The sequence below is a fragment of the Canis lupus genome, chromosome 6, assembly GCF_048164855.1.
Source record: "Canis lupus baileyi chromosome 6, mCanLup2.hap1, whole genome shotgun sequence".
NCBI classification, from domain to species: domain Eukaryota; kingdom Metazoa; phylum Chordata; class Mammalia; order Carnivora; family Canidae; genus Canis; species Canis lupus.
The window spans coordinates 1,403,508-1,431,198 of NC_132843.1; the positions used below are offsets into that span (position 1 = coordinate 1,403,508).

At 50.0% G+C, this 27,691-nt stretch overlaps 1 protein-coding gene across 7 annotated transcripts in view; it reads left to right on the plus strand.

Moving 5' to 3' along the window:
* The window catches only part of CTIF (cap binding complex dependent translation initiation factor), a 281,791-nt gene that overhangs the window by 66,959 nt on the left and 187,141 nt on the right, over positions 1 to 27,691 (plus strand). For 3 of the 7 annotated variants that reach the window (XM_072828536.1, XM_072828539.1, XM_072828537.1), the window contains exons 2-4: positions 3,855 to 4,061; positions 9,235 to 9,282; positions 18,968 to 19,039. In XM_072828536.1, the coding sequence (XP_072684637.1) occupies positions 3,882 to 4,061; positions 9,235 to 9,282; positions 18,968 to 19,039 (300 nt within the window). In that variant the 5' untranslated portion in view covers positions 3,855 to 3,881. The remainder of the gene's footprint in view (positions 1 to 3,854; positions 4,062 to 9,234; positions 9,283 to 18,967; positions 19,040 to 27,691) is intronic. The other 4 variants (XM_072828541.1, XM_072828540.1, XM_072828542.1 and 1 more) reach the window with 3 other exon arrangements.

The following is a 27,691-nucleotide window of genomic DNA, read 5'->3' on the forward strand; positions in this document are numbered from 1 at the left end:
CAGCTGGGCTCAGTCCGCTGCGACCTGCTGAGGGAACATGAAGAACACACCTCCGTTGGCATCTGAGAGACTGAGGAGGGAGTGTTTGTCAAGGGCTGCCCCCCCCCAGGAGCCACTGGCTCCTCGTACCACCAGGGCACAGGTGCCAGGTGCTGGCATCTGCTAGCGTGCGTCAGGGGAGCCCTGGGCGGAATGCGCTTGGGGCAGCTGGGCTGACGTGCTGTCAGGCTTGTCGTGTGACACTGATGGAGCAGGAGAGGCCCCGAGATGGTGAGAGGACGCATGAGGCATCCAAGACCAGTGACCGGTGTGGGAGTCCTCTGTTTCCCTCTGGGCACCAAACGTGGGCAGTCTGGGAATGGGTCTCAGCGCCTGTCCCCGTCTGCAGTGATCACTGCCCTCAGGATCCCTCACGGGGCTGCGGTGTGGCCCGGTGAGGGGCTGGCAAGAGCCTGGAGAGTCCGGCAGAGCAGGTTAGGGTTGCTGCGGCCGCAGGCAGAGCCAGGCAGTTGATCCTCCTGGAAACACTCCTGCCTGGTTCCTGCAAAGCCCTGTCCTCTGCCTATACCTGTAAAGTGTGCCAGGAGGCCCTCGATAAGATCTGAAGTCTTCGAGGAATAATGGGCATGGCCTTAGACACTGACTTTTCCTGAAAAGGCAGCTCCTTTTCAGCCCTTTCTGGACATCAGCCTTATCATCCCACCCCCCCTGAGGCCGGCCATCTGCCCAGGGCTGGGCGGTGAGCTAGGCACAGGGCCCAGCCCTCTGCAACCTGCAGCCTGCAGCCCGGTTGGGAGTAAGAAGCACACACAGCACTTGAAGAACCCACTGGGCTTTGAAAGGTTACAGAGAACAAGAAGTAGGAAATGTCCTGAGAGCCCGGGCAGGCTGCTAGGAGGTGGGATGAAGAGGCGGCGGGGTGTGGGCACACCTGGAGCTCTGCTGTGCAAGCTAGAACAACTTACCTAACCTCTCTGAACCTCAGTCTTCACTTCTAACCAGTACAATTATACCAGTCTCCTGGAGTTACTGTGAGGGGTAAGTGGGAGAAGGCAGATCAGGGGCTGGGAAGAGTTCCTGGCATATGATATGGGCTCAGGGCACATTGACCATTCCTGTTATTACAAGTTGCAGTATTCGTGCCCACGGGCCAAGGCTGGCTGGATCCTTAGCCGCTGGCCCACTCTGAAAGCAAGGGAGTGGGCTAGTCGCCAGATAGCCTCTGAGGCACTGTTCTAGTATATTCTGTGAGTGTAGGGGCTTGTAGATTTTGTAGGCAGAGGGAAGGGGAAGGTGCCTCTGGGTAAGGGGCACAGTGTGAGCAAAAGCAGAAGCAGAAAGAGCCTCACGTTAGTTTTCTACCACCTTGTAACAAAGGACTGTAAACTTAGCTGCTTAAAACAGGACCAGCTTATTACAGTTCTAAAGGTCCAAAGTCCAGCTCTATAAATCCTGACACAAACTAAAGTGTCAGCCAGGCTGAGTTCTCATTTGGAGACTGGGGGGCAAAGTCTGCTCCCAAGCTCATTGGTTGTTGGCAGAAATTGCTTGCTTATGGTTGTAGGACTGGGGTGCCCTTCTCCTTGCTGGTCATCGACCAGGGATTGCTCTCAATTCATGGACACTGCCTGCTTTCTTCGCACATGCTCCTTCCTCTTCAAGCCAGCAACAGTGTGTTGACTCTTTCTTGTGCTTTGAGTCTCTGTCTCTACCCTCAAGCCCAGATTTCAAGGGCTCATGTGATTGGATGAGTCCTTCCTGGGTAGTCTCACTATCTTAAGGTCTGCTGATTGGGAATTTAATTATATTTGCAAAATCCCTCTCCAGGAGTACCTCAATTAATGTTTGATTGTGTAACTGGGAGAAGGTGTAGACCCAGAACCCTCTTAGGGTTTTGCCTACACACATGGCATGTGTCCAGGACAAAGGATAGAGTAGGAAAGGGGGTCACGGGCAACCTTTGGAGCAGGAGGGGTAAGGTGGACATGGGTGGCAGGAAGGATGTAAGTCCACGCTAGGCCTTGGATGGCAGGTGGAGGAAGGAGCGCAGGACATCCCCACCTTCACCTCCAACTATGGCCCCACACCACGAGGCATGCTTCTCCCAATCTGGGCTGACTCCCTGTGGACCCACTGCCTCCCTAGCCTCCACACCTGGCCTCTGATGAGGGCACCCAGGCCTGAAACTTTCACTCCTCCCTCTGGATCAGGTGGACAAACCTCTGAGCCCCAAGGCTGCTGAGCTCAGGAACCCAGAGCGAGCCCTGCACGGTCCCTCTGTAGCTAGCCTGCGGTCCAGTGGAGGCTGGGCCCTATGCAGCCTCCAAAATGCAAACACTGAGCCAGAAAATCAGTTGAGAAATGTGTGTGTCCACCCGGGCAGTTCCTCCCCATCACCAGTACCAACCTTTGAAAAGTCCGGTGATGGTCTGGGGGAGTCCACACTCATGGTCTCAGCAGCGTTTCTGGAACCCGGTGGGCCATTCCTTGCCCTGTTTTGGATCCGTTCTAGTTGAAAACTCAACAAACCCTTGATAGTTGGCGAATGACTATGTTCCAATAAAAGTTCTCAGTAATCCAAGGTACTGAAATTCAAATGTTCCTTTAAATGTACAAAGACCTTGCCTTTATAATCAAAGTCGCTTTCTAGATGCACGCAATCCCTGTGGTCCCAGAGTCCTGTGCGCTACTCGGGTCTTCCTTGCATGTCTCCCGGTGGTAGTTTGGTAGGAGACGACTCTACCAGTTGTGATGATGAAACCACATGCAGGCTGTGCTTCCTCCAGCTGAATACACTCCCCCACAGAAAATACCAATTTTCAGACAATGAAAGGGACACCAGATAAGCCTTAAGACCCCTTCCTGTCTGGCGTAGAGCCTATGGGAAGGGACCTAGAGGTGAGAAAGATTGCAGTTCCTCCCACTTCTAGGTGGAGTCAGATGGGAGCTTTGGGGGACAGGAGTGAGCAGTGGGGGTGTCCTTGCAGGCCTGGGCTCCTGCCGCGGCTGGACTGACCCTGCCTGGTCCGGGAGGGAGTTCAGTTCTGTGGGTGGACGTCAACAGCTATCCCTGGAATGCCCGGCCACCACAGGGAGAGGGCCCGAGGGCTAGTGAGAGAGTCGTGCCCCTGTGGAGGGTGGCCAGACAGTGTCCACGGCTGGCCCCTGCTCTCCCACACCACCAGCAGGCCCACCATGTCCATTCATTAAAAACCCGCCTCGTCATCCTCACAGACTGAGCGTAGTGTGTCCTGGTGAGTTGCATCCTAACAAGGCTGCCAAGGTGGGTTTACACAGTTAAGGCCCATAGGCCTCACCTAATGTAGGGGATCACGTGGTGTCCCAAGAAAAAGCATCTCTCTAGGAGGAGATATTTTCTTGCAGGCCCCAGGCCCTGTAGAGGGTTTGTGTCTGGGGGACCCTTGTACATCCAATGCTTGGCTCAGAGACATCAGCACTTGTGGCCTGTTTCATTCTGCTTTGTGGTAGGTTTGGCCACCTCCAGGCCAGGGTGTGTGGCTTGGCTGGTAGGCAGGGTCTGTCTCCTGCCCCATCCCAGGTGGTGGGGTCCAGGTATGGACTAATGCCCCATGTCTCACATGCTACTGCGTCGGCCAGTTAGGCAAGTGACCTGCCCTTGCTGGGCCTCAGTTTCCCTCCACACTCAGGGGGAATTGCAGTACATTGTTCACACAAGGCAAGCTGGCGCCACCCTGACTGCTCAGGGGGTGGTGGGAGGCCAAGATGCCAGGACGGAGGAGAGAAGGTTCTGGGAGCAGGAGTGGTCCTGCAGTGGGGTGCTGTGCAGGCCCCCCATCCCCCGCCTCTCACCGCCCACCATTCTGTCTCTGCAGCCCCCACGCCGCCCCTGAGCTGGAGGGATGGAGAACTCATCCGCCGCGTCGGCCTCGTCTGAGGCTGGGAACAGCCGCTCCCAGGAGATCGAGGAGCTGGAGCGCTTCATCGACAGCTATGTGCTGGAGTACCAGGTGCAGGGGCTGCTGGCTGACAAGACGGAGGGAGACGGCGAGAGCGAGCAGACGCAGTCCCACATCTCCCAGGTGAGCACCCGCAGGGCCTGGCCGGGTGCGGGGCCTCGGGGACTCATGTGCAGGGAACTGGGGGCCCCAAACCTGGCGAGCTTCTCGTGGCCTGGCCCTTGATTGCTGAGGCTTGAGTGGCCTCGGGCGGGAAGGCCCTCTGCTCCGATTCCATCCCACCCCCACAGCTGCTGGCCCTCTCAGACTCACAATTCCTTGGCGCACATTCACGGAGAGCCTGCTGTGTGCAAAGCACTCTCCCTGGCCTCCACATGCTTGTGCTCTGGCTGAGATCTGGAGATGGTTGCCTATTCAAAAGGCATGTCACAAGAGGCTCTCACATGGGAACACTTTCTCTGATTTCAGTTACAGGCCGTGTTGGCAGCTCTGGGGGGGCTCTGGACACCTCCCCGGTTAGGAACCCAAGGACATTCTGACCAGCACAGCGGGTCCATGTCATCTGCTCCTGGGCTAGTGTGGCAGCCCTGACCTTGGGTGGCACGTGGACTTGGCTGACTGTGGGCCAAGATTTGGAAATCTCAAGTTCTTGAGAGTAGAGTGTGAGCCATTCAGGGTAGTGGTGCCATTGCCTGCATCTTCCCTTAACACCGTAAATCCTTGGGAGATGCTGGTTCAAGGGTAGGCTCCAGATTTGCTTCTTGCTGTCTGTGTGACTTCAGGCAAGCCCCTCAACTTCTCTGAGCCTCGATTTTCTTACCCTGCGAATGGGGATGAGCCCGCTGCCTTGGGAATGTTGGAAGGTCAAAGGTCCTACAAGCCCCAGAGCTGCAGAGAAGCAGGGTGTTTCCTGCACGAGACCTGGGACGCGTTCCTTCTCCTGGTCAGGATCTGGGTCTTGGGTGTTTACCTCTTTACTTGTGGTCCTACCTCAAGCCGGGTCTCCTCCGACACATAGAGGGGGAGCCCTCTGGGTACCCTGCTTTGAGAAAAGACCCAGCTGGCTCCCTGTCTCGGTGGGCAGAAGACCCTCCCACCATTTAGAAAGCCAGAGTAAACCTGGAACACAGGACCAGGGGTCAACGTGGGACATTTGAAGGCTATGGTGGTCAAGGAGGAGGAAAATTGGCCTCAAGAGAAAAGTAGAGACATATGTGATGCTTTCTTTTGTGTCCTTGAAGTTCTAAATCATGATCAGCATAAGCTTATAATGTATCCATTATTTGCTCTACAAGTGTGTGTTGAGCACCTACCCTGTGCCTGACACCATTCTAGGGCTGGGAACCTGGGAGTGAGCAAAAGACACATAAAGCTTTGCCCTCGTGGGATGTACATTGTAGGGGTGTGTGAGAATTGCTGCGGAAAATATTGAATTATGACAATGAAATAGGGAATAAGGAGGGTCAGGAGGGGTTTGCAGTTTTAAGTAGGGTATCGGGGAAGATGCCATCGAAGTAGGTGAGGGGTGAGCTGTGCACATATCCTGGGCAAGCGCCCAGCTGGACGAGTATTCCAGGGGCAGCAAGGCGGCCACAGTGCAGAGCAAAAGCGGGATGAGAAAGGGAGCAAAGGGGGTCACATTGATAAGATGCGCTGGCGCTGAGCCCCGGGGGTCTAGCAGCACTGAGGAAGCAGGGGTGGGAGGAGGAACCAGCAAGAGACCAGGGTTTGTTCAAGGAGATGGGAGGCCGGTTGGCTGTGTCAACGGCGGTGGCTGGGTCATGGAAGAGGAAGACTGAGAATGACCTGACCGAGCTATGGGTGCTCATGGGGACCCTGACTAGAGAGGTGATTATCAAGAAGTAGGGGTTAAGGGATCCCTGGGTGGCTCAGCGATTTAGCGTCTGCCTTTGGTCCAGGGCACGATCCTGGAGTCCCGGGATGGGGTCCCACATCGGGCTCCCGGCATGGATCCTGCTTCTCCCTCCTCCTGTGTCTCTGCCTCTCTCTCTCTCTCTCTCTCTCTCTCTATGTCTATCATAAATAAATAAATCTTAAAAAAAAAAGTAGGGGTTAAGGAAATGGGTTAGAGATGGGGAGGGTAGTTGTGCATGTTGTGCATCAATGGAGTGGTGCAGGGAGGCGGGGAGGCTCGATGAGCAACAGCCGTGAGTAGATGAGAAGGCTTGGCCTTGGCTCAGGTCCCCAACAGCTCACCCACAAACACAGAGGGGGCTTCTGGGTTTGTAGCCGTGCATCTAGGATGATACCTTATTGTGCAATGTAGGTGTGAGTTTCTCCAGTCACTTTCAGCCATAATGGTGCAGGTGCAGATGCAGAGCTACAGAACTGAATTTAACTGGGCCTGAGGTTTCTCTCAGTGATGACACTAGAGGGAGAGGGAGGAGGGGAGAGGGGAGGGAGGGAGGGAGTCGGGACAGTGACATTCCCTGCCACTGAGCCAGGTCAGTACAGGGGTGAGGACCCAAGGCGATGATGGATACTGAAGGCTGGTGGGTCAGTGGACTTAAGGGTTCTAGGGAGTCGGTGAGTTGCTGGAGTCCTGGCACCAGAAGGAGTGAGAAGGAAAGGGGAGTGTCCAGGAGTGGGCATTTGAAATCCAGGGCAGAGGGTGCAGCAGATGGCAGTGAAAGGCTGGGCTTGAGTGTGGAGGTCCTGGACAGAGGAGGGATCCAGAGGAGAGGGGCAGTGGAGCTGGTTGTCAGGGTACAGGACCAGCATTACTGACGCGGACATCACCAAGAATGGAAAGGCAGGTGCCCGAAAAGGTGGCAGCAATTCGGGAGAAGAGTTTTCAAGGAGTAGGGACTGAGGCAGGCGTGGGTGACTGAGGAGTCTACAGGTGACTGCAAGGACGGGGTGCCTTGTCGGATGAGGTGTTAATTGAGCCACCTTCATTGTACAGCTAACGATAGCATCACCTGCAGTGGCAGGGCAAGGGCGGCCAGGCTAGCCTGGAAAACCCCTGAGGGCAGTGCACCTCTCTGGGTCACGTAGGGCAGGGAGGGGAGTAATTAGGCACTCCAACTCTTGCATACTCCCATAAGCATCCTGGAGTGGACTTCCCCAGGAGCAGGCCCCGTGGACTGGGCACACTGTGTGGACCCGACTGGCCTCCAGCAGGGTGTCCTTCGGAGGCTCCTCCGTGTGAAGTAGGTAGGTTCCTACTGTAGGAGTGTCCAAGGACCAGAGGAATACCTTACAAATGGTAGAATTTCTGTTCCCAGAGCAGCCACCAGGGAGATAATTCTGGAAAAAGGGGGCCCTCCTGGTGTCTCTGACCTCCCTGCAGGGATGACTGTGCTCTCGACATGCAGAGCAGAGAGAGACGTGCCCTGACTCTGGGCCCTGCCCTTCTGGCTCCTGCTCCTGGAATCGGTCGGGCCCGACCACGCTTGAACGTCCACATTTGCAGGGGCTTTCAAACAGTTGTTTGTTGTGAGGCAGTGTGGAAAACATGGCTACTTGTGACATTGGATGCATTCCTTAAACTCTCTGTGTCCTCCGATGTTCCCTGGAAGAATGCAAACACCTGGCAGGGTCCTGGGCTCTGCTGGCTAAGGAGCAACATTTTAATCCCACGGCCACCAAACCCGCTACCAGACGCCCACAAACACAGCTGAGGTGCAGACTCCAGAGGAGGGGCCAGCTGTGGACAGCTCTAAGTAAGGCTGGGGTTAGATGTGTTTATAGAGCAGTCTTTTAGAAAAAAATAAACTCTCTGTTGACATAGCTTTATGGGAAGTCTTTCTGCTAGAGCACTTTTGCTTGTTTTTATTTAACCTGATGACTATTTTAAATAGAAGCCAAAAACCAAAAAAAAAAAAAAAACCCTCAGAGAATGTCCCCATCTGTCTGTCTGCGGTGGTGTTTTGATGTTCCTGGGAGAGGAAAATTGTTAAGAATCTTGGAAAGAGAAAACTTGAGAAAGTGGAGGATAATGTTGCTTTTCAGTTGCTGAGATCATTTTTTTAGGATCTGAGAGATGATGGTTGACTCTTAGAAGAAAATGCCTCATGATGATTGTGCAGTTGTGCTCTCCTTTGCCCCTCCATTAGCAACAACTAGGAAGAAAGATGGATGGTTAGATGGATGGATGGAAAGAGATAACTGGATGGATGGATGGATGATAGGGCGAGCCAGTGAGTTTCCTCTTCTTTAGATGAGTGACCAAGAACATATATGCTCTGTTTTACAACACTTTTGGGATATCATATTTAAATTTATACCACCCCCCCGACTCCCACACATACATTTCAGGAGTGCCTGCCCTCCAGTGGATTCCAAGTCCATAAAGGCACATCCTGAAAGTTGTCCTCACTCTGTCTTTGGGAGAAGGGAGGATTATAGCCCTATACTATAGGAGAGAAGACTGCTGGAGTACAGAGTTGGGAGGTGCTTGGTGGTGGCTGAGCTGGGCCCCAGTCCTTCCCTACCCACCTCTGGTTCCCTGTTGGTGCAGGCCATCACTAACAGGCTGTTGGGTGATTAAGATACATCTCTCCCTATGGAATGAGATTTAGGACTCCAAATCTCATTGACAATTATCCTTTTGTAGAAGAGATTGGGGTGTTACTAAGTAGGAAAGGTTGGCCCTTCCTGATGTTAGTGGATGGTCTGGTGGATCATGATAAGGCTTCAAAGCAGTGTTCACAACTCTGGCTGCATACTGGAATCACTTGGGGGGCTCAGACAAACACTGATGCACAAGCCTCCCCCAAAGTTCAGCTGAATGGGGAGGGGCTCGAGGGCTGGCCTTCTTATAAGCCCCCACCTGACTGCTGCTCCACTGAGCCTAATAGCCATGACCTCTGGTGAGGCATGTCTGTCTCCTTCCACCACCCCCCATGGCCACCTGCCTTGAGCTCCACTGTTGGATGGATAGAATGTAGGGACATTGTAAAGAGCAGATACATTTAATAAAAATATTTTTTCCCATAAATTCTTGTTATTACGTCAAATGAAGCTCCAGTGAGGGTGAAAATAACTTCCTCTGGTCCTTTTCGGTGTTGTCAGGCACTCGGAGCTCCTAGGTTTTGTCTAAGATGCAAAGGGTCCTTACCAAGAGCCGTGCAGCCATGCAGATGTAAAGAGTGGGGTGCAAGTCTTCAGACTGGCATGACTTCTCTCACTCACGGTGTTTTCCTTCTCTTCTCTTCATGTTTTTCCTTCGTGCTGCCTTCCCTGTTCACTGTTCCCTCACCCCCCCCTACTATCCCATTCCTTCATTTCTTCCTGCCCTTTGAACCCTCTCCCCTGCTGTCTTCACTCGTAGGAGGAAGCGCTCAATGGTGGACCACCCATGAAAGGCTTAACTGAAGAAGTGAGTTTAAGGGGAACTGTGGGATGGTTGCACATGGGGGACTCATTTTATTAAAGATGCGATTTATTTTTAATTACACAAGTACTCCATGCGTACATTTTACAGTACACGAGAATTCTAACATTAGCGATAAATTCTCCCTTAGTTGCTGCCTCATGGATTGGGGAGTTACCTTCATCTCGTTTTTTAATGCGTTTTATCAACATATACATTACATAGGACTTATAGAAATACATTATTTCAAGATCATAAATCATAGTCAGTGAATATATCGTCCAATAACCTACATCTTTCACCTTGCTGTGTGCCCTAGGGATTCTTCGAGCCTTGGACACCCACTGTGTTCTGTTTAATGGTTTCACAGTGGTCCACAGCACAGAGGTCCCATAGTTTAATACTCACCTGCTGAGGAGGATTCAGGGATCGTCTAAATTTTCCCCTGGAAACGTAAGATACTTCGATGAGTGTTATTGAACATGCCTCCTCCTGCCCATATAAAAGTGTTTATTTAAGTAGATGCTGAGAAGTAGAATCAGTTTTAATAGCAATTGCCAAGCTGTTCTCTAAAATGTTTTGTCATTCACACCACCACTGGTGCATTGGGACCGATCATCTCTTGGGATCTTACTTTGCATTTTCTTGATGCCCGGGTGAACGTGCGTCCTTTTTAATCTGATTACCGGTAATTTTTTTAATGAGTTAAAATTTTATTTTACTTTTAAAACAACTGGAAAAAGGGAGGTAAACAGGCAACAAAGGGAGAAAGTTGCCATAATTCATGACAAAAACTAATGTCATTTCTGGGTAATATGTTTTCTTTCTATGCCTTTTACAAAGTTGAATGTCTCACAGGCGTGTAATTTCTAACTTCCTTGTAAATTTATTTAGTGTGATCTCCTAGACATTGTTAGGTGGTTTTGGGCATCAAGTACAATTGTTTAAATCTGCCCGTTTTCTGCCAATCGCTGTTGGTTAAAGAGTGAAGTATAGTCAGAGCTAATATTTTGTTCATTCAAGACCTATTCTAGGCTCTAGGGATAAACTCAAGAACAGAATGGACCATAATCCCTTCCAGCCACTCCCCCAGTCCTTCTTTGTAAGTGGAGAAAGTCAGAGGACAGACCAGGAAGGAAACAGGGTGTGTTATACAGCTGAGTGGGACAGGAGACGAGGTAGTGCCAGGCTGTCCTGGGTGGCTTCCTGACTTTTGAGCAAAGACTTGAAGGCGAGAGAATGAGGCCACGTGGGAACCAGTGAGCAGGCAAAGGGAATGTCGAGGCCTGGCTCTGGTGTGGGAGTGTCCCCTGCTTCGAGGAACAGCTTGGGCCAGTCTGGCTGGAGCAAATGGAGCAAGGGGAGCGTGTCGTGGTTGAGCCAGACCTGTAGGGCTTTCACCTCCCCAGTGAGGTCTCTGGCCTTTCCCCTAGTGAGATGGGGTGATGCTAAAGTGTTTTGAGTAGAGGACGGGCATGATGTGATTGGTGAAATAGGATCACTCAGGATGCAGTGTGGAGAAGAGGTGATGGCAAAGAGCTGGCAGTGGAGAGTGCTCAGGAAAGAAAGCACGGAGACCAGGAGGCCATTCGGCTGGTCCAGGCAAGAGGCCATGGTGGCTCGAGCAGTGGGATCACCATGTGGGTGGTAAGAAGTGGTCAGGTTCCGGTTATACCTGAAAGGTACAAATAGGGGCGCCTGGAGGGCTCAACCGTGGAGCGTCTGCCTTCGGCCCAGGGCGTGATCCTGGAGACCCAAGATCGAGTCCCATGTCGGGCTCCCTGCATGGAGCCTGATTCTCCCTCTGCCTCTCTCTCTGTGTCTTTCAGGAATAAATAAATAAAATCTTAAAAAAAAAAAAAAAGGTACAAATCACATGATTTTCTGATGAATGGATTTTAGCCTGAGTAAATAGAGGCATAGACTTGGCAGAAATGAGATACGTAGGAGGCCCTGAAAGAGTAGCTTTGGGGAGGAAAGGTCAAGCGCTCAGTTTTGGAACGTGGAAGGTCACGATAGTGTTAACGTCTCGGTGGAGATGCTGATCAAGCAGGTAGATGCGCAAAGGTGGCGTTGAGAGGACAGGAGTGACCTGGAGACTCATGTGCGTCCATAGTGGCATGTGGATGGCCTTGTTAGCCCAGGAATGAGGAGCTTGGTGAAGAGGGCCCGATATTGAGCCCTGCAAGGCTGAGGAGATGAGCAGGAGCCGACAAAGCACCGAAGTGTGTCCACGTTGACTCATGTGCTCCTCACTAAACTCTGTGAAGGTGCAGTTATTGTTGCCAGCTCACGAGGGGGGGGGGAACTAAGGCACAGAGAGGTTGAATAAGCTGCCCAAGGGTCACACTGCAAGCATGTGGCCAATCTGCGGTCTGAACCAGGTGGTCTTACTCCAGGAGCCAGACACGTACCCTTTGTGCTGTTGGTAGTGTCTGTCAATTATTATAGGTTGGGGAGGTGGAGTCTTAGGGATAAAGTGGCTCGTCCAAGGTCATAGAGTAAGTGATAGGGTGGGAATAGGAGCTCAAGATTCACTGCTTCAGGAACTCAAGCTCCTAATCACTACATTAAACTGCCTCTAGAACTGGGAGGTTTTGGGTTTTTTTTTGTTGTTTTTTTTTTTAAGATAGGAGCAAAAAGCCTTTTGTCCTCTCAAACCTCAGCGTTTGGGCAGCGTCTCCTGCCCCTCGCACACAAGGCTTTCCTGGAGCACCATGCAGAGGGACAGTGGGCTGCCAGCCAGGCTCTGCTCCCACCTCCCCTTCTTGTTTCTCCTCTCCTGCTCAGTGAGCCCGTGTGCCCAGTGTAAAGGAATCTGTTCCTGAAGTTGAGAAACCCAGTGTTGAGGCTGGCAGGAGCTCCTGGCTGCCGTGTGCCTCAGCTCCACGAGGCCCTGAGGAAGCCACGTCCCCTTCCTGGGTCTTGCGAGAAAGCAGTGGCTTCCACTTGACCCTCACACTGCTCCCTGGGTTGTCTGGCCGCCTAGTTGATTCGGAAGTCCTGGATGGATAAGATGACTTTTTAAAGGATTCTTCACTTTGAAATAAATTCAGATGTAAATACGAATGGCAATAATAGTACAAAGAATCCCTGCATATCCTTTACCCAGAGTATCCAGTTTAATAGTCGGATAAAATATTTTACCACCTTTGTTTTCCAGCTCTCCCTTCTTTTAGAATGCTAGAGAGAAAGATTCTATCAAGAGATGTTTTGATGTGAGAGTAAAGTTGCAGACTCCCCTTTATTCCTAAATATTTCAGTGTGTATTTTCTAAGAACCAGGACATTCTCTTACTGAGTCACAGAATAGGAAATAAACATTGAAACAATATTATTTAATCTATGGACTTGATATGTCACCAGTTTTTCCAATAATAACCTTTATACCAAAAAAAAAAAAGCTATGTTCCTCAAGAGTTAAACATAGAATTACCACGTGATCCAGCAATTCTACTTCTAGATATACATCCCAAATAATTAAAAGCAAGTACGTAAACAGATATTTCTACACCCATATTCGTAGCAGCATTATTCACAGTAGTCAAAAGGAGGAAACAACCCAAGTGTCCATCAGTAGACAACTAGAAAAATCAAATGTGGTCTATCCATACATGAAATAGTATTGAGGCTAAGGAAAAAAGGAAATCCTATGACATGCGCACCGTGGATGGATCTTAAGGACTTTATGCTCAGTGAAATTGACCAGATACAAAAGGATGGATAATGTGTGATTCCGCTCCCATGAGACACTTAGACTAGTGAAGTTCACATAGAGTGAAAGCAGGTTAGAGAAGTGGGCAGTAGGTTCGGGGAGGACGGGGCCGAGGGGTTAGTGTTTGATAGAGACAGAGTTTCAGTTTGGGAATTATAAAAAAGTCCTGGAGACGGATGATAGTGGCGGCTACACAATAATGTGAATGGACCTAATGCCACTGAAATATACTCTTAAAAGTGAGTAGAACGGTACATTCTATGTTCTGGATATTTTACTATAGTAAAAGAAATTATGGTTCACTGTCTAATCCAAGATCACACATTACATTTAGTATCCAACACTTTTATTGGCTCTTTGAGTTGAAAGCTATTTATGCCTTTACTCATTCTGCCGCTTTTTGGCTGTGCAACCCCGGGGAAGTTATCAGCCAAGCCAGGCCTCCATATTTGCAAAGTGGGCATAATAAATGTGCGTAGGTCTCTATGAAGAGTAAGTGTTAATATATGTAATACGCTAGGTGTAAATAAAGTCTTTATATATATATTCTGACAAATTCATTCTTGTTATACATGCTGCAAGTAGCCTCTCACTTGGCTTTAATTTTGTTCACGATTTCTTTTGTCATGCAGAAGCGTTAGATTTCAGTGTAGTTTAAAGCACATACCTTGGCATTTAATCAGCTTGGAATGTGCCATTGACGGATAGTGTGGGGCAGACATCGAGGTTAATTTTTCCTCACTTTCCTCTGGTTCTCTCAGCCCCAGTGTTTATTGATGATCTTCCCTTTCCCTTGATTTTAAACACTGTTCTTATCATTATATAATCTATAACCTCAGTTCCCCATTGCACATCTCTTTATGGATGCAGTTTTGTCAATTATATCTTTGTCTCATCCTGCACTGAGTCAACTTGCTGGCTGGGCTCTAGCCTGGTCATATCAGGATATCAGGCAGTGCAACCCCTGGGGGGTGGGGGGTTCATACCATTGAAAAGTGGGGTGGTTTATCTTTAGCAGCCCAGCCTCCCCACTCTGTGTTTTTCCTCCCTCAGTGCTTAGTGGTTTCCTCTGTCTTTCTCCAGGTCTGCTCCCAAACTATTTTCCCTCCTGGGATGCAAATGACAGAACTGATTTTAATATATATATTTTTTTACATTGTGAAATTATTTATTTTTTAAAGATTTTTTATTTTATTTTAAGTAATCTCCACATCCAACATGGGGCTTGAACTTACAACCCCGAGATCAAGAGCCACCTGCTTCACCAACTGAGCCAGCCAGGGGACCCTACTGTGAAATAATTTAAATGTGCTGATAAGAGCAAAAGATAGAATAAGCATCTGTTTTGAGTATAGGACAAACATCTGTACTCCCCTGTTTATGAAATCTTAACCCTGTGCCATCTGTGTTTCAGGTTTTTTAAAATAAGAAATAAATTGTAGCATCCATGGTGGAGGCCTCACACCGCTCTCATGAATTCGATGTTTGTCGTTTCCATATATAAAAATTTCCCCCTTTGCCTGCCTCTTTGTTCCATGGTGTCCAATGACCTTGTCAGGAGAACACCACCTCCTCCCCCACAGGACCTGCTCCTAGCTATACACCAGTTTACCTCGAAGGAGAAACTCTCTAGCATTGGACTCAGCCCTGGAGGGTGGGACAGATGAGAGCGTTCTCCAGGTGGGGGCCCTTCTCTCCATTCTGGAATCACCTCATCCAGTTAAGGGCAGGTTCAGGGAAGGTCTGTGTCTGGAGATTTTTCTAGGTGATGGCTCAGAAAAGGTGAAGGGGAGGCAGGAGGTGAGGGCTGAGGCCTAAAAGCAATCCCAGCCGAGGTGGGGAGGAGCTTTGGAGTGAGGGAAGGGAGTCCCAAGGGGCTTTAGGGTGGAGGAAGGAGCCCTCCTCCTCCCCGAGGTGATGGGCACCAGGCAGCCAGCAGCAGGCCAGAGAAGTTCCCTGGGACTGCTGCTTGTCAGGGGTTGGAGGTGGGAGCCTAGGAAGCCCAGTGGGAAGTGCTTTGTGTGACAAGTGCAGGGATTCCTGCTTACTTCCTGCCCTGGGGGCCAGGAAAGCCTTGCACAGCTACACCACAGTCCCTTCTCCAGGGTCAGTGTCCAGCCCTGACCAAGTCTCTGGGAGGGTCTCTGCAGAGTCCCAGTCTCGCTTGCTCTCCACTCCCAGGACCCCTCTGCTGGCTGCGTCTGAGCCGTGCTCTCACATCCATGCCTTCACTTCTGTGTCTGCCTCCACTGGCCGTGGAAACCTGGATGCTGGACTCCAGCCTCCTGACCTGCTCCCCACCCCAACCCCGCCGGGCGAGGAAGCCTTCCCTAACACAGCTCTCATGACGCCCTCCCCTGGCAAGGTCACCCCCTTCTTCTGACCCTGTCTACAGGAAAAGTCTCTGAGCGCCAGAGAGTCGTGCTTGCTGCAATCTGCCTGTGAGCTGGCGGGGTTCTGTTGCCTGTGTCCACACCCAAGCTCCTACTTTTCTGGGAAACCCCGCTTGGCCATTGAATTCCCTGCACCCACTCCCCAACCCCTTGCCAAGGGCACACTCCTCCTCCTCTCAGCCTTGCCCTCCACCTGGCATCACTGTCTTTGGACACCTCACCTCTCCCAGGAAGGGAGGTGCTTGTTGCAGCTCCCGTACCAAAAGCTCCAGGAAATGGCTCCTGGCTGGCAGATACTGAGTGGAGGATGACTTTGACAAAGCAGAGCCATCTCACAGGAGCTTGGATCCGCTCTCGGAAAGCCTAACGAGGGGGCGAGGTTCCAGCTGGCGGTGCGTGCGACCTCAGCCTTCTCTCTGCTTGCTTGTGGAGAGGAGCCATTGAGGCTTCCTGCCCTGCCTTGCTGACCCCCTTGCTGTGCCCACCCACGAGCCTCGTTCTGTGAGGTGTCACATGGATGCTCTGCAGCTGGGGATGAAATGCTTGGGACACGCAGAACGGGGTGGGGGGAAGCCTTTCTCTGTAGGGCTCTGCTAGGATGGGATGGAGGGTGCGTGACCCCAGCCAGTAGTCGCTGTGTGCCTTGGCCATCCCCGACCCTGTGAGCCAGGCCTCAGCAAGGAAAGGAGAAACCACTGCAAGGATATAAAGCAGAGGGGTTGTTTTTATAGTAGTTTAATAGCCAGTTGTCGTGTCTCCTTATTCTTCTCCAATCTGTGGACACTTCCTAGGTCTGCTCTTCCATGACCTTGGCCTGAGAAATGCTGGTTACTTATTTTATAGAAAGTTTATGTATTTGGGTTGCCCAGTGTTTCCTCCTGATTAAATTGAGGTTGTGCATTTTTGGCAGGAACACCCCAGAAGCAACATGCCCTTTTCAGCATGTCATCCCGGGGAGTCCATGAGGTTGATATGCTTCGCGATGACCAGTGTTCTTCCCCATGTCTCGGTTAAGGCGGCATCTGATGGATTTCTCACCTGCCTTCATATGATCAATTAATATATTTATTATAATTATTAATACAATTCATAAATATCTTGGGGGGAGATGCTTTGAGATGGCAAATATCCAGACAGAGGGCATTTAATCCAGGCAGTTGATTACCCAAATGATCAAGGTGCTGAGAAGCAAAATAAGCCAGAGACCAGCAAGCACAGAAGGCCAATCCCACCACCAGACCTGAGGCACAAAAGGAAGGGATGGTGTTGCCAGAGCCCGGGGGTCAGGGTCATGCATGAGAAGGCCTATCTAGTGAGGTCTGGAGCCGTGAAGGAGACCCAGTCATGGTCGGTAGTGCCACCTGAGGTGTAGAGAAGGAGGAGAACTGCCTTGGCTCTTCCCTTCTTCCTGGCTCCCAGTGGCGCAGCAGGAAGCCAGCTGACATAGGAGCCAGGAATTGCAGTCTGCAGGGCTCAGCTCCTCCGCAGCTCCCAACAGGGATGGGCCAGACGCGGCTGCGAGGGCACACTTGCCTGGGACCGCTGCCCCTGCCGTTTCCTCAAGCTGTGCCATCCAATACGACAGCCACTACTCATGTGTCTCAAGCGCTTGAAATGTGGCTGGTCCAATCTGACACGTGGCCAAAGTAGATTTTAAAAACTTGATATGGAAAGAAGAATATAAAAGATCTCATTAATGTTTTAGGGGCGCCTGGGTGGCTCAGTCGGTTACGCATCCAACTCTTGATTTTGGCTCTGGTCATCATCCCAGGGTTATGGCATGGAGCCCTGTGTGGGTCTCCACGCTCAGCAGGGAATCTGCTTAGGATTCTCTATCTCCCTCCGCCCCTCTCCAACCCCTCACCACTCTCTGTGTCTCTCAAATAAATAAACAAATCTTTTAAAAAAATAATGCTTTATATTGATTACCTATTGAAGTGATCATATTTTGGATATACTGAGATAAATAAAATATCTTATTAAATTTAAGTGAACCTCTTCCTTTTTAAAATCTGGCTGCCAGAGCATTTAAAATACACCTGTGGCTCCTGTTTGTGGCTCCCATACGATTTCATTCAGAGGACACTGCCCGAGAGTATAGCTGCACCGGCCTGTGTCAGCAGTGCTATAACATATGTCACGCCCTTGACCCAGAGTCAGGAGAGCGTGGCCAGCTAAGATTGTACAACACCACGAATGCACTGGCCTCAAGCCATCCACACTCACTCTCAGTTTTGATCAAATAGCGTCAGAGATATTGGGCACCTCTGTTCTTCATGTATCACCCTGGGCGGAGGTCAAGGTCAGTGTTCAACATTAGCCAAAGGGGCTAGCTAACGTTTAACACAATAATAAAAACACCACCATGGGGATCCCTGGGTGGCGCAGCGGTTTGGCGCCTGCCTTTGGCCCAGGGTGTGATCCTGGAGACCCGGGATCGAATCCCACGTCGGGCTCCCGGTGCATGGAGCCTGCTTCTCCCTCTGCCTGTGTCTCTGCCTCTGTGTGTGTGACTATCATAAATAAATAAAAATTTAAAAAAAAAAAACACCACCATGTAGCTAGATGGGACCTTACAGAGGAAAAGCTGTACTGTTGCTACTACTTCCTATCTCTGCAGTGTTTTTTAAAGATTTTATTTATTCGGAGAGAGAGGCAGAGACACAGGTAGAGGGAGAATCAGGTTCCCTGTGAGGAGGATCACACCCTAAGCCAAAGGCAGATGCAGAGCCACCCAGGTGCTCTTCTACAGTGTTTTTATAAGTTTACAGAAGTCCTTCACTTCTACCTTGTGGTCACTCAGTCTTACTGGCCCCATTTTGTAGTTGACCAAGTGAAGCCTGGGAAATCCATGCATTTCAGTAACCCTCAAACTTCCAGTTCCGCACTAGGGAAACTTGTCAAAACGCAGAAGCTCCACATCTGATTCAGAGGGTGGAGCCCAGGGACGCCTGTGCAGCAGATTTAGGGAGAATCTCATGCAAGTGGTCATCAGACCATACTTTGCAGTACCCTGGATCCCTGAGCTCTTGGGGAGTGAGGGCTGGAACTGGGCGGGAGCCAGGCTTCTGATGGCCAGTCTGGGACTCTTCCCTGGTGCCACGATGTCCTGTCAGTCTGCAGACCCATTGTTTCCTGGAGCTGGATATATGGGAAAATGCACATGAATATGCCTCGGTTCCAAGTCTAGTCTGGACACTGTGGAGGGCAAGTGTGGCCAAAGCCAGGTCAGGCCATTAGACGCAGTGCTGCTTGTTCCAAACACAATCACCCTATGTCGTGTATAGTTGGCTCTGGAATGGAGCTGGGTCTTGATCACTCTGGTGGGCTTACATGAAGGGAAGTAACTTTGCCTTCCCCAAGCATACACCAAAGGGGTCACCTCAAGGTGGAATTTGGAGAAGATTTTAAAAGTGGACCAAAGTGGACCTGCTGGTAGGGAACGGTTTGCCTTTGACAGTGGTCAAGTAGGATTTTATCTTGGCTCTACTGCAGAAGGGGAGGGCTGTATCTGGAAGGCCCTGACAGGATGAGGATGAGCCTATGTGTCCAGCCGTCACTGACCACTCCTTTCTCTCCTGCAGTGGACAGCAGACTGCAGTGAGCAGCTGGACAGCAGCTGTTCCTTCTCCCGAGGGCGAGCCCCCCCACAGCAGGTAGGGAACCAGCTCTGTCCTCTTTCTGGGGTTGTCCCATGTCTTGTCTATTTGGGTTCCTGGGCTGGCTCATGATGGCTGACCTGAGCAGTGGTGATGTGGAGAGATCAGGAAATAGGAGAGGAGAGGGTGCAATCTACTCTCTGGAAAGTTCTCTCCAAACTCCCAGCCCATAGTGAAGCACCCCCTCCTCAAAACACATAGATTCATGGCCCTGTCCATCCCCCCGACCCTCAACAGCCATCTAGGAAAATAGATAGCTTCCTAGACCTGGTGGGAGCCCACTGCTCCTCTCAGCCTGCTGCTTGCCTGTAAGATCCCAAGGGGGCACCCGCACAGGTGCAGGGCATGTGGCTGGGAGGGAAGAGGCAGCTGCTCTGGTGACCCTTAGGCCCCCGTACACCCTCAAGGCGTCCAGCTGTTTTTGCTGATACCTTATTCCTGCCTGTGGGAGACCAGGGATTGGAGGCTAAAAAAAAACATCCATCCCTAACCGTCAGCCCACTGTGCCTGAGCCTTTATGGGCTTCCAATTTCAGAGCAGCTGCATTCACATATTACCCTGAGCCCACTTTCTTGTGTCTGGCTTCAGTCCCATGGAACCAGTTACATCAACTCATGTCTATTCTGTCCTAAGTGAAGATGGTCAGTGGCCTCAGTTCTAGGTTTTTCTTAGGATGCAGGGCTTTGTACACCATGGTGTGGGGGGATAGCTGCTCTCCCACACTACAAGATGTTTGTGTGTGTTTCGTTGATTCTTGGGTAGGAGGGCATAACAAGAACCCTGGGGTGGGGCTGTGGCAGGAGAGGAGGCAGGAGACCCAGGTTCTCCTATTTGCTCTGCCACAAACTTGGTAGAAATTCTTTTTGCCTCAGCTTCCTCCTATGAAAATCAGGAAACTCGATGGTTTCTCCATGCTGCTTTGTAACTGAAGTCCATGGAGGTGTAATGACCTGACCCAGCTGCGCCTTGAACCCTGATCTCTCACCTGCCCCTCCCCCATTGGGCCATTTATTTTGCTTTACTGTAGGAACCTACCTACCTACTCTAGGTAGGTGTCCTTCCATGGAGGGCTTCTGTCCCTACCATTAGACTGCCAGTGCAGTCTAATGCACTGTCAGGGACCCTGTGTTATCTCCCTGAGTACCTCCAGCCATGGCTTGTAATTGTCTGCCAATTACCCTGGGTTTCCAACTTTAACTCTCAGTGGCCAAAAGTGGTATCTTGGATCTGGGGACTCAAGAACCAGACAGAGGGTTCCAGGGAAGGGTTGAAATTCTTGGGTAGGGGACATAAGTGGCTGATAAATGAGACCAAAAAACTATCAGTAGGTGTCTGGTTCTGGAATTTTCCAGACTCTTCCTTTTTTTCTCTCCCCTTTATGAACTTTTCTCGGCCCCCTCTTCCTACCCATTCCCTCTGATCTCATTCTCCTGTCACTCCCAACAGGATTCCTGAGGGCTAAGAACAACTTGTGCTCCCACTTGCCCCTCATCTGCCTCCCTCACCCCAAGCCATCCATGCTGTCCTTTCATGGCCAGGTTCATGCCCCTAGAGGATGGTGGGTGGGGAGTTAGCCAGACCATAGGCTGACGGAACAGGGCTGGGGACCTGTGGGATGGAGCCCCAACTGACCCCCAATCCCTACTTCAGGAGGCAGCTGAGGTTAGACAAAATGAATGTAACTGAATTTAAGGAAGAAATCATAAAAAGCTCATATTTGATCCTTTCTTGGCAGGTGGAACTGAGACATAGATTCATTATGGGGGAAGAGCCCCAGGAAGGTGGAGATGGGGTCTGGATAATATAAACCTGCCTCAGGGCTCCTGGGTGGCTCAGTCAGTTGAGCACCAACTCTTGATTTTGGTTCAGGTCATGATCTCAGGGTCCGCACTGAGCATGGAGCCTGCTTGGGATTCTCTTTCTCCCTCTCCCTCTGCCCCTTTCTCCCCACTTACTCTTGTTTCCCCTCCTCTTAAAAAATAACTGAAATTAAAATTAAAGATAAACATATAAACCTGCCTCTCTTCCCTGATGTGCCCAGGGGACAAGGCCTTTTGGGGAGGGGTGTCCTGCAAGTCACAAGGCCTTAGGCATGCCCACTGTCCTCATGTGGAGTCCATCTGATCAGCTCAGAGGAAGGAAGGGAGAGACATCTGTTTATAAGAAGCAGAAGAGCAACCCTGGCACCGAGTGACAACCATGGTCTCAGCCTCCTGTGCCTGCTGCCTTGGGGGTTGTAGAGCCCACGGTGTCCACGAGCAGAAGTACACTGTAGTAGAAGGCAGGGCCTAATTTTTTGACATTAGTGATTCAGTTAATTGGGGTGCAAACAGGAGAGCGGTATAAACAACATGAGAATTTCTTTCTCTCCCGCCACCAGCCTGGGTGGGTGTGCAGGGTTGGCATGACTGTCCAGCAGTGTTGGGATCATTTGCTTCCTTCTCGTTGCTCTGCCCCCTCTGGAGTGCTGCTTTTATCCCCGTGGCCCACGCTGGCTCAGGTCCCTGTCCCTGCTCCTGCCAGTGGGAGCCCCACCCTGAGCCCAGGGAGCCCTGGACTTCCCCTCAGGAGGTAGCTGTCTTCTGGTGCCCTCTGGTGGAGGGATCAAAGCTGGTCAGCATCCCGCAGATGACTGCACGACAAGGAAAGCCCTTACCCACACTGTCCTAAGTAGCTCCCAGATGGAGGGGGAACCAGGCAGCTGTGAAGAGTGCATTTGCTGGGTACGTGGGTACATCCTTCAAGGCTTCCTTCATCCTGGTCCACCAGGTGTAGGCCCTGGCGCTTAGGAACACGACCAGCCTTGTGAGCCCACCCACTGTTCTCGTTGCACCCTCCTATTCGGGCTGACACTCCCACACAAATTCATGTTGCAGTCAAGCTCTATTCCACATACATTTGACTATCCCCGCAACCAACTGGTCAACCTCAAGATGAGTGCTAGGGCTGCCTCTGTATCCCTGACCACCCCCAATCTAGAGCTTTGCACACAATAGTCACCCAGTTAAGTAAAACTCTTGAGACTGCACTAAGTTGGCTGCGGTCCAGTCCACATAATTAGTCCCTGGTGGACCCTATTCCTCTGGCCACCAATTCTGCTGAGTGAGCTTTTTGAGGCCATGGGATGGTGGAACAGCTCTACTACCCCACATTCACCCAGTGGGGGAGGATTTCAGGGAGAACTAAAGGTAGAATGGAACTGGAGGGGCTGGCTGAGCTGGCATTCCCCCTTGGCCACGTGAGCCCAGGAAAGGGGGGCCAGCAGGAGGATACTGAGGTTCTGCATTCTGCCCTGGGAGTTCTGTGTGGCCAGTCACAAACCATGCTTTGAATGAGTAGTCCAGGTCCAGGCACCATTTGGACATCAGCCACGCACTGGGATTATTTATTTTGTTATTTCAACTAATACAGGGAGAGGGAGAAGGGGATAAACTTTGCTTTCTCTGAGTCCTTTCAGAGGCACAGAGTGAGGATAACCGCGGGCAGGCTGAGTCCCATGAGATGGGAGGAAGGAGCTCGGAGGAAAATGGGCTCTCCACCTGCCCACAATTGGGATTCAGCCGTACTGGGGACTCTCTGGCATCCTGGCAGCCTCTTTCCAAGAGAGCTCATCCATCACCTAGTCACTTAGTTAGGAAGTTGCAGTAGTTCCCAGCTTTTCACAGTAGTAGGGGAATCATTGTGGAGATGATTTACAGGAAAGTAGCTAATAGGGGAGACTGCAATCTGGTGCATTTAGAAAATGTCTCAAGGTGCCAGCATGGGATTTAGCATTCAGGGAAGAGAGCCAAAGGCATATGAAAGATTGTATGAGGTCAGGAGCTAGCAGCTCTTCTCTGTCTGCACAGAAGTGCCAAGCAAAAAAATTAATGTGCACAACAGCAGTGGAGCCTCTGAGCAGTGGCTCAGCAGTTGAGCTTCTGCCTTTGGCCCAGGGTGTGATCCTGGGGTCCTAGGATTGAGTCCTGCATTGGGCTCCCTGCAGGGAGCCTGCTTCTCCCTCTGCCTGTGTCTCTGCCTCTCTCTGTGTCTCTCATGAATAAATACATAAAGTCTTTTTTTAAAAACTCATTAGTACAAATGATATCTTAGTAGAAGTACCTAGTTTTTTACTTAACCTCTGTGGATATTTAAGAAATGTCATGTTCATGGCGCTGCTCTCTATTTATTGAGTATTTCCTGTAGGTGTGGCAGACACAGATGAACTGGAGTCTTTGGGCTCACTACCTGTTTTTAGAGTAGAGGCTAGTTAACATAGAACAGGCTAAAGGCACCCAGGTAAGTCCCCCAAAGAGACCTCCTGACCACAGATACTACAATCATTCCAAAGAGTGGTTCTGTTCATCTCTGTGGGTAGAGAGATGCTTTGCAGGGCAAGAGAGCTGATCTGTGCCCTCAGGAATAATCAGGATGCTTGACCAGATGGAGGGGAAGAGAGGAGAAATGGTGTTCACAAGGCTTGAACTGAAGTTGGGTATAATATTGGGATGTTAGGGCAGCAGATGGGAGCACACCTGCAGTGGGTAGTTTGCATTGGGGGTTATAGGTGGGAATGAGGGTGGTAGATACAGAGGTATCTGTGCACCCTGCTGAGATGCTGGAACTGCTGTCCATCCCCACCCCTGCTGGTGTACCTTGCGTACCTTCTGTTGTCTCTGGTTCCATCCAGGTAAAGCCTGTCCCCTGGCATCAATTAGTATTGCCCAGGTAGTGCCACAGCAACAAAGAGCCTTGAACCTCGGTAACTTTAAACAACCCATTCAGGATCCAGCTTGATGGGAAGCAGTTGCCATTCTCACTAGTCACCACAACAGAGGGAAAAGGACCCCTGAAGGATCTTGCATGGGCAAGTCAACACTCCAATCCAGATATGATACACATCACTTCCCCTCTTCGCTTGTTGCCCAGAACTCACATGGTCCCACACAACCACAGGCGGTGGTCACATGGTCCCACCCAACCACAAGCACACTAAAAAATATAATCCCACTATGTACCTGGAATTCAGGAGACCAGACCATTTGGTGACTGGCTAGAATAACTATTACATGTGCCACCTCTAGGAGAAGCCCCCCAGAAACTGGAGCTGACCTCCTTCTCCCACATCAGATCTGGAGCTAAGCGGGTATCCTGTGAACCCTAAAACATCACGGGCTCTCAGAATGACAAGGATCTCAGTGGTCACCCCATCCAACCCCCCCCCCCCCACACCCTGCAGTGCAGGAACCTCTGCACGTGGCTGTGGAGCTGCTGGCCATTTCCAGTAATGGGAAGCTCACTGCTTTAAAAGGCATCTCAGAACATTGTTAGGCAGCTCCGTTGATTAGAACATCTTTCTTTGATTTGGCCCCAAACCACCTTGTCCTAACTCCAGTTGATGGTGTTCGTTTTATTCCCTTTGTTCATGACTGTTGGGTCCCTCTCACAGCAGGGCAGCACGGCCGATCTGCATTTTAAACTAAAAGTCCTCATTCCTACAGCTGTTTCCCTTTGTCACAGTTAAGTTGGCTTGTTCCTCTGTGTATTTATCAGTTTCGTTGATCCAGTCAGCACATCTTCATGGAGGGCAGCTTGCTGGGAAGTGGGAAGGGAAGGGGGATGGTGAAGGTGATGCACACAGTCTTTGTTTCCATAAAGGTTAGAGAGAAGACAGGCACTTACACCGCAGCGCTGAGATGCCTGGGACACGACCCGATGGTTCATAGGTCCTGTCCCACCCTGAGTTCCCTCCTGGGAGCACTGTAACTATGGACTATGAGTCCTCCTAATAAGCTTCCCCGAGCTGAACACGGTCCTGCTGGCATGATCTGGTTCTGCAAACTCTGGTGCTCCAGCACATGAGCCTCTATTTTCCAGAAGATAATACCCATCCCTGTCCTCTAGGTGCCTTCTGGTTCCAGCTCACCTGGAGGAACCAGGATATAATATTTAAAACAGTGTCGATGGCTGATTTGTAGGGGAACAGTCAGCAGTGATCTGTGGAGCCCCTGCTGTAAGTAGTATGAACCATGTGGCCTGGTCTCTGTCCTCAGAGAACCTGGAATCTGCCTAGAGAAGTGAGACTTTCTCTCATGGGAAAACAATAGTCCAGAGCAGTATGTGAACACAGACAGCAGTGGGGCATTTGCTGGGGAGCTTGCAGCTGGCAGAGGAGGTCAGATGCGCAGGCGTTGGGGCAGGAATCACCATGCTGTCATGGGAACAGTGCCTGACTGAGAGCCAGGAGATATGGGTTCTAGCTTCTGTCCCTCTGACTTATGGTTCAGTCATGGGGCAGACTGCAGTAGCCTGTCTCCCTAAAAAAAAACCAAGATGATCTAGACTTAAGGCCATCAAAATATTTTGTTAAAAATACAGACCTTGATTTCTGCTTTGAGGAAGATGGAATAGATATTCTTTTTTTTTTTTTTTTTAATTTTAATTCCTCCTGCTAAGTGAAATCCTGGATATTCTGAAAAAAAAAAAAAAAACAAGCATAAGATTCTGAAAGGTAGAGATGAGAAGGCAGACCAGCTAGGCCTTTGGGGACCTGAGCAAGGTCACAGTGGTGACTTCCCTGGGTTTTCTCTTTGCCTTTAATATCCCAGACTTGGAGCTGAAGAAAGAGGTAATGAGGAAATGGTAGTGGACACAGATTTTTAAAGTCCCAATAAAAAGTCTATTCTCTCAGGGACGTCTGGATGGTTCAGTCAGTTAAGCATCTGCCTTCGGCTCAGGTCATGACCTCAGGGTCCTGGGATTGAGCCCCACGATGGGCTTCCTGCTCTCCCTCTGCCCCTCCCCTCTTCTTGTGCTCTCTCTCTCTCTCTCTCTCAAATAAACACAATCTTAAAAAAAAAAAAAAAAAGTCTATTCTCTCAAAGCAAAGATCCAGGCAAAGGCAACCTATCAAGATAGAAAAGTTTTAGATGATAACTGCTTTACTCCAACCAAATAGCACAGAAGAAAGTGTGGCTCTACCCTCACCCACACCAGCAAATACCCAGTGAGAGTCTAGACTGCCAGCCTCACAGGGTTGTAATGAGCCCTCCCGCCTTTCCTGGGGTGGTGTCAGGGAAGGCCCGGCAGGAAGCTGGAACTTTCATCCCTGCCAGCTTGTAAGAAGGATCCCTAGCCACCCTGTGGTGTTATTGGAGACCATGTGGGGGCCTCAACTTCCACCCCCAGTCAGCAGTATGGAGGCACCCCTTCCCTCCCTGCTGCGTTGCGTCACAGGAAATTCTAATAAAAAGTTGGGATTTCCACCGTGCCCAGTGGTAATGAGGCCATCCCCACGTAGGGTCACTGGGGACTCTGTGGTGTCCTGGAACTCTCACTTCCATGGAGCCATAACAAGTGCACCCTGGATGTCTACCTCTATTGGCAGTAATGGGGCTGTGTCCCCTCCTGCCTTTCCCTGCCAGAGCGTTATCACAAAAAGACAGTTAAACAGAAAATTTAAATACAATTCAAGGTCTCATGACATAACATGAAAGTGTCCTCATTGTAATTTAAGAAAATAATTTGTCATACTAAGAACCAGAAATATTTCAAACTAAATGGAAAAAAGACCATCAGTAGATGTTAATGTTGAGATGAGAAGTTGAACCTTATCAAAATTAAAAACTTTGCTCTGGGAAAACCCCGGTTTAGAGGATGAAGAGACAAATAACGGGGAGAAAATTTTGCAAAACATGTATCTGACAAAAGACTAGTATCCAGAATATATAAAGAACTCCCCAGACTCAGCATTTAGAACAATACAATTAGAAAATATATAAATGACATGAAGAGACATTTTTCCCTGAGGAGGGAGGATGTACAGAGGCAAATAAGCATGCAAAAAAGATGTTCAGCATGATTAACTGTAAGGGTAATGCAGATCAAAGCCACAATGAGAGATTTCACACCTATCAAAATAGCTAATTGAAAAAAATAATGATGACACTGAATGCTGGTAAAGATACAGAGAGGATGGATCACTCGTACGTAGCTGGTAGGAGTGAAAAGTGGTATAGCCATTCGGGAGAACAGTTTGGCAGTTTCTGAAAAAACCAAACCTGCAAATACCATATGATCCAGCAGTTTTACTCCTGAGTGTTTATCCCAGAGAAATGAAAACTTATGTTCACACAAAAACCTGTACTCAAATGTTTATAGCATCTTCATTTATAATAGCCCAGAACTGGAAACAACCCAGATGTCCTTCCACAGGTGACAGTTAAAACAAGCTGTGGCTGTCAGCAGTAAAAAGGAATCGGCTCCTGACACACGCAGTAACCCGAGTGAATCTACAGGGAACCATGCCGAGTGAAAAAAGCCAGTCCCCTAAAGTTACATACTCTGATTCCATACATAGGACATCCTTGAAATGACAAGATGATAGGAACGGGGAATCGGTTAGCAGTTCCTGAGATTAGGAAAAGGAGGGGCAGAATGAAGTGGGTTTGGTACAAAAAAGCAACAGGTGCAAACCTTGTGCTGATGGGAATGTTCTGCATCTTGACTCCATCAGTGTCGATATCCTAGTTTGACTATTGAAACTGTAATTTTACAAGTTTCCCCCTGGGGGGAAACTGAGTAAAGGGATGAGGATCTCTGTGTTCTTTCTTACAGCTGATGTGAATCTACAATGATCTAATATAAAAGTTAATTTTTTTTTAAAGAACA